This window comes from Schistocerca nitens, chromosome 4 (genome assembly GCF_023898315.1).
Source record: "Schistocerca nitens isolate TAMUIC-IGC-003100 chromosome 4, iqSchNite1.1, whole genome shotgun sequence".
Lineage (NCBI taxonomy): Eukaryota > Metazoa > Arthropoda > Insecta > Orthoptera > Acrididae > Schistocerca > Schistocerca nitens.
In genome coordinates, this window is record NC_064617.1 from 741141702 (window position 1) to 741147701 (window position 6000).

At 46.4% G+C, this 6000-nt stretch overlaps 1 protein-coding gene across 2 annotated transcripts in view; it reads right to left on the minus strand.

Annotated features, from left to right (window-relative positions):
* The window catches only part of LOC126252982 (ATP-dependent translocase ABCB1-like), a 251623-nt gene that overhangs the window by 150221 nt on the left and 95402 nt on the right, over positions 1 to 6000 (minus strand). For both annotated transcript variants that reach the window (XM_049954010.1, XM_049954009.1), the window contains one exon: positions 5665 to 5967. In XM_049954010.1, the coding sequence (XP_049809967.1) occupies positions 5665 to 5967 (303 nt within the window). The remainder of the gene's footprint in view (positions 1 to 5664; positions 5968 to 6000) is intronic.

Below are 6000 nucleotides of genomic sequence, written 5' to 3' on the forward strand. Positions count from 1 at the left end.
TGCATATTTTGATGTATTCAGAAACCTACTGGTTTGAGCAGCGTCGAGCTCCCCAGCGGACTGGCGTGCGGTCGTGTGCGCTGGCCGCCGGTGACGAGCAGACTAGGCCTTCCTCCGCAAGTTCCGCCGCAGGAAAACAAGGACGTCACACAGCGAAGTCACGATGCGCCGCCATTGAGATCCCCTTCCGGATGTATTATCGACTACCGACTTCTTAATTTTTAATTAATAGTCACTGTTTCGTTGATTACTGTGCAATTACTTATATGGTAATTGATTGTTATGCTGGAAGATTTCATTTTATAGATGTGATTTTAATACTATATTTCTTATACTGGCTTTTACACAATTGTGTGTTTTACTTTTCCAGGCTAGGAGCTTCACAGTATTTGTATTTGCACTTTTAAGTATGGATCTAATTCCACGTATAGTATGTCAGTGCATGTTTTATTGTCTGACGCTCGTTTTGCTATGTGAAGTAATTTTAATTAATGACTACGCATACTGCATTTTAACCATTACATTTTCGATACTGGTCAGTCATGTACCCTACCCATAGTGTCATCTGCTAGCATCATTTTCATTGTATAAATACCAGACGCATTCTGATCGTCACCCCCTCCTTCAGGTCCTCCCCCCCTCCCCCCATCTGCCTTTGGCTCGGGAGTGTCACCTTTGTGCCGCCACTTTCGTGCAGTGTTCTCCAGTGAGTGTTTTACAGTGCGTGTTTTACAGTGAGTGTTCCGTGTTGTTTTTTTTTTTTTTTTTGGGACGTGTTGCGAACGGCCACCATACTGTCGGTGGGTGTGCCTTTTATCTCTTGCGAACAAAAACCAGATTGTCGCCGTGTTCTTTAATTGTGTGTGTTCTATGTTACTTGTCTGATTCCTGTGTCTTTTATTAACGTTGCCAACCCCTTTTGCTTTCTGTTTTAACTTTCCGCATTTTTTCGCCATTTTTCACTTGACGTCCGTTTTATCGCCTGTTTTTCTTGTTTCTTTTCTTCTTCCGTTCTTTAAAATAAAAGTCTGTAGGCTGCAGAGCAGCGTACTAAGCTGCTGCCAGCCCGCCCCCTTCGGGGGGAAATGAAAATCAATAAAGGAAAAAAAAATGATCGTCACCAGGACTTACTATGTACCTACATGTTTTGTTTGACGTTGAACTACATCAGAATATTTTGTAGTATTTATGGCTGGTATACATGACTGTTATCATGTAAACACATTTTATCTACACTCCTGGAAATTGAAATAAGAACACCGTGAATTCATTGTCCCAGGAAGGGGAAACTTTATTGACACATTCCTGGGGTCAGATACATCACATGATCACACTGACAGAACCACAGGCACATAGACACAGGCAACAGAGCATGCACAATGTCGGCACTAGTACAGTGTATATCCACCTTTCGCAGCAATGCAGGCTGCTATTCTCCCATGGAGACGATCGTATAGATGCTGGATGTAGTCCTGTGGAACGGCTTGCCATGCCATTTCCACCTGGCGCCTCAGTTGGACCAGCGTTCGTGCTGGACGTGCAGACCGCGTGAGACGACGCTTCATCCAGTCCCAAACATGCTCAATGGGGGACAGATCCGGAGATCTTGCTGGCCAGGGTAGTTGACTTACACCTTCTAGAGCACGTTGGGTGGCACGGGATACATGCGGACGTGCATTGTCCTGTTGGAACAGCAAGTTCCCTTGCCGGTCTAGGAATGGTAGAACGATGGGTTCGATGACGGTTTGGATGTACCGTGCACTATTCAGTGTCCCCTCGACGATCACCAGTGGTGTACGGCCAGTGTAGGAGATCGCTCCCCACACCATGATGCCGGGTGTTGGCCCTGTGTGCCTCGGTCGTATGCAGTCCTGATTGTGGCGCTCACCTGCACGGCGCCAAACACGCATACGACCATCATTGGCACCAAGGCAGAAGCGACTCTCATCGCTGAAGACGACACGTCTCCATTCGTCCCTCCATTCACGCCTGTCGCGACACCACTGGAGGCGGGCTGCACGATGTTGGGGCGTGAGCGGAAGACGGCCTAACGGTGTGCGGGACCGTAGCCCAGCTTCATGGAGACGGTTGCGAATGGTCCTCGCCGATACCCCAGGAGCAACAGTGTCCCTAATTTGCTGGGAAGTGGCGGTGCGGTCCCCTACGGCACTGCGTAGGATCCTACGGTCTTGGCGTGCATCCGTGCGTCGCTGCGGTCCGGTCCCAGGTCGACGGGCACGTGCACCTTCCGCCGACCACTGGCGACAACATCGATGTACTGTGAAGACCTCACGCCCCACGTGTTGAGCAATTCGGCGGTACGTCCACCCGGCCTCCCGCATGCCCACTATACGCCCTCGCTCAAAGTCCGTCAACTGCACATACGGTTCACGTCCACGCTGTCGCGGCATGCTACCAGTGTTAAAGACTGCGATGGAGCTCCGTATGCCACGGCAAACTGGCTGACACTGACGGCGGCGGTGCACAAATGTTGCGCAGCTAGCGCCATTCGACGGCCAACACCGCGGTTCCTGGTGTGTCCGCTGTGCCGTGCGTGTGATCATTGCTTGTACAGCCCTCTCTCAGTGTCCGGAGTAAGTATGGTGGGTCTGACACACCGGTGTCAATGTGTTCTTTTTTCCATTTCCAGGAGTGTATATTGCGTAGCACCAGGCATTTTATAGATTCAGTGTCATCAAACTAACTTAGATGGTTGCACACTGTTTTTGTTTGTAACAGATCTGAAGATGGCAGTAACCGAAACCAGTGATGGCAAAAATAAAAATAAAAATAAAAAAAATTATGCATTTTCAAGACGGACGTTTAAAATAAAGTGCCTCTTTCATTCCTTTCCCCCCAGCCCATATTCTCCTACAGTTTTTCTGCCTCATCCTTTTCCAGCCCATATTCTCATGCATTTTACGTTGCTTCCTTTTCATATCAATCGGTGGAAACGGAACGCTTACAGGTCTTTCGGTCGGACTGTTAAGGACCCTTTACCTCAGGAACTGATAGAAGTATCAAGTTGAAATTTATGTAACATACTAAGGTACATAGTCTCTTGTCGATGTAAAAAGATTAAGCTTATAAGTCAGTGCAAGCATACATGTCACACATTTTGACACTCGCAAACTCACTCATCAAAACGTATAGGGTACTTCCCGTCGTCCAAGAATCATGAAATTTGGCAAGATGCAAGCTTTCACAGTATAAGTAAATGAAAAAAAAATCGGAACATTGTTAATTCGTAATTATGTTACATGAAAAAAGTGTTTTTTGTCATATTATCAGACTCTGTATCTGAACATCTGTTAATACCATTTTTATCACTAATGGGTATCAAGTTGAAATTTATGTTACAAAGCAAAGTTTACGATCCCTTTGCGGTGTAAAAAATTTAAGATCCTGCGACCATGTGATCAGAAGATACGGCCATTTATGTAACATAGTCCGATGTCTTGCCAGTACCCATAACAGGCAAAAGTAATCCAAATTCTCGATTTCCGGGATGGAAGAACTATCTATAAAGACAGTTAAATTTGAACGTTGGGTGAGACGTGCATAACTTGTTGCTTATATATTTTTGTCGTTTCATTCATACGAGGGTCATTTCGAAATTACTGCACAGTGCACATGCTCGACCGCTACGGTGGCGAGATTAAGTCGGAATTCATGTCATTTATGAGTGGCACTTCAGGCATAACGATTGTGTATGTATTTTGCTGGTTCGCATGGCTGTGTTTTAAAATGGAACATGAAACCGAACCAGTCAGAGTACACATAGTGGCCATCGTTTCTATATAAAAATCGAATAACTACGAGGAAATAACTCAACGGAAATTTGCAACGCTTAGAGAGAGGTGTAGTGGATGGTAGCATAGTATCATGGTGGTCTGCTCGTTTCCATGAAGGTCTGAAAAGCACTGAGGACGACCCAAGAAGTGGAACGTCATCAGCTGCAGCAGACTGGTTCGTTCAGGTTATTGTTATGACGTTTTCAGAGAGGATCGACGAAAGACATGTGCGGAAATTGCATATGAGGCCAGAATGTCAATCTCTTTAGTTTACAGAATTATAACTGAACAGTTAAAGAGGAGAAAAGCGGCTGACAGATGGGATCCGAATGATCTGAATGAAGAGCGGAAAGCATATCTGAATGAAGAGCGGAAAGCAGATCCCAAAAGAATCACGGAAGAATTGTTTCAAGGTATCTAACAGAAGAACAATTTCTGAAGAGGAGTGTTGCACTTGATGAAACCTAGATACGAAAATTTGAGCCAGAACTGAAGTCTCAGTCGTCTCAACGGAAAAGTTCCGATGCTCCACGCCCGAAGAAATTCCGTCGCCAACAATGAAAGGTGGAACTGGTGGTGATCTTTGCGCATGATATTAATGTAGTCATAGCTACAAATAGAGTGCCCCAGGGGACGTCTGCAATAGGCGCATACTACAAGCTGTTTCTGCAAAATGTTTTGCGCTCGAAAATTCATCAAAGAAGACCTGACACCAGTGCTTTTTTTCTGAAAAAGAGTTTGAGGGTACTCCGACATTGGATATAATGCAGCGAAAATTACTTATTACTGAAGCATGGGATACCACCCGTCTGCTTTTAGCCATGACGACATCAAAATGTCGAACTACAAAAAAATGGTATCAGACTCTTCAGTTGACTCCAGCTCAAATGAAGCAGGAGATACCGAAAAACACCCATACAAGAGAATGTGGTATCGAACACTTCAGTTTACATGAAGCATGCGATTCCCATCAACTCCTGAACAATAAAAGAAAATGGTATCGTACACTTCAATTGACCTATAATACACCTCAGCAGGTGAGTCCAATCAACCCTCCAGTCAATGACATCGCTTTTCCCAGCAAAAACTGTACTGATATCGTTCGTATTGCAATTACCAACACGAAAAAATGAAACAAAAAATTTACGTCCGTGAAATACATCTTTGGCACTCATCCAAGTTCTCAACATCGTAAAAAAAGTCCCCCAGCGTTCTCCCAGAAAAACAGCACTGCCTGACACTCTTGCAGCTGGTGTCCTCATTGTGCACGAAAATGCAAGATCGCCTACTGCTAGTGAGACAAACGCTTGACAAATATCAATGGAAAATACTTCCCCACCAACCAGACTTTGATTTGTTTCACAGATTGAGGGAACAAGTCTGTCAAATGGTTCAAATGGCTCTGAGCACTACGCGACTTAACTTCTGAGGTCATCAGTCGCCTAGAACTTAGAACTAATTAAACCTAACTAACCTAAGGACATCACACACATCCATGCCCGAGGCAGGATTCGAACCTGCGACCGTAGCGGTCGCCCGGCTCCAGACTGTAGCGCCTAGAACCGCAAGGCCACTACGGCCGGCGAACAAGTCGGTCAAAACGTTTTGTTAGCACTGGTGAAGTTTCCAGTGAGGTGACCCGAATAGTCAGACAGTCAACAATCAAGGTGCCCTATCCGGAATACAGAAGTTACCAAAACGATGGAAAGCTGTCATAAGTGAGAGTGGAGATTATATTGAAGGCATGTAAAGGTAGTTTGTAAAATAAATTGTTTTCTTCGGGTCTGTTCAGAGTATGTAGAACTTTGGAAATGACCCTCCTAGTTCCTATGCGTGTCGCTGAAAATGGTGACTCACTTGCGGTACTTACCTGCCTGTGCGCGACGTAATTGAAGGTGAAGATGCAGACGTAAGTGAGGACGAAGGCGGCGGCGCCCAGGATGGCGTTGTAGACTGAGAAGCTGCGCACGCCGTCCATGAAGGCCGTCCTGGCCGCCTCCGGAACCGGCTGGCCGGCCAGCGACGCGTTGATCACCGCCGAGCCGTAGTCCACCATGACGCCCGTCAGGTCGCCGAACAGCAGCATCGAGAGGGGCTGGCTCACGCCCGTGCCCAGCGACGCCACCAGGCCCAGCAACAGCAGCAGGCGCTCCCACACCGTCGAGAAGCGGAACTGCAAGCGCCATTCCAACCAAATGTGCCAACT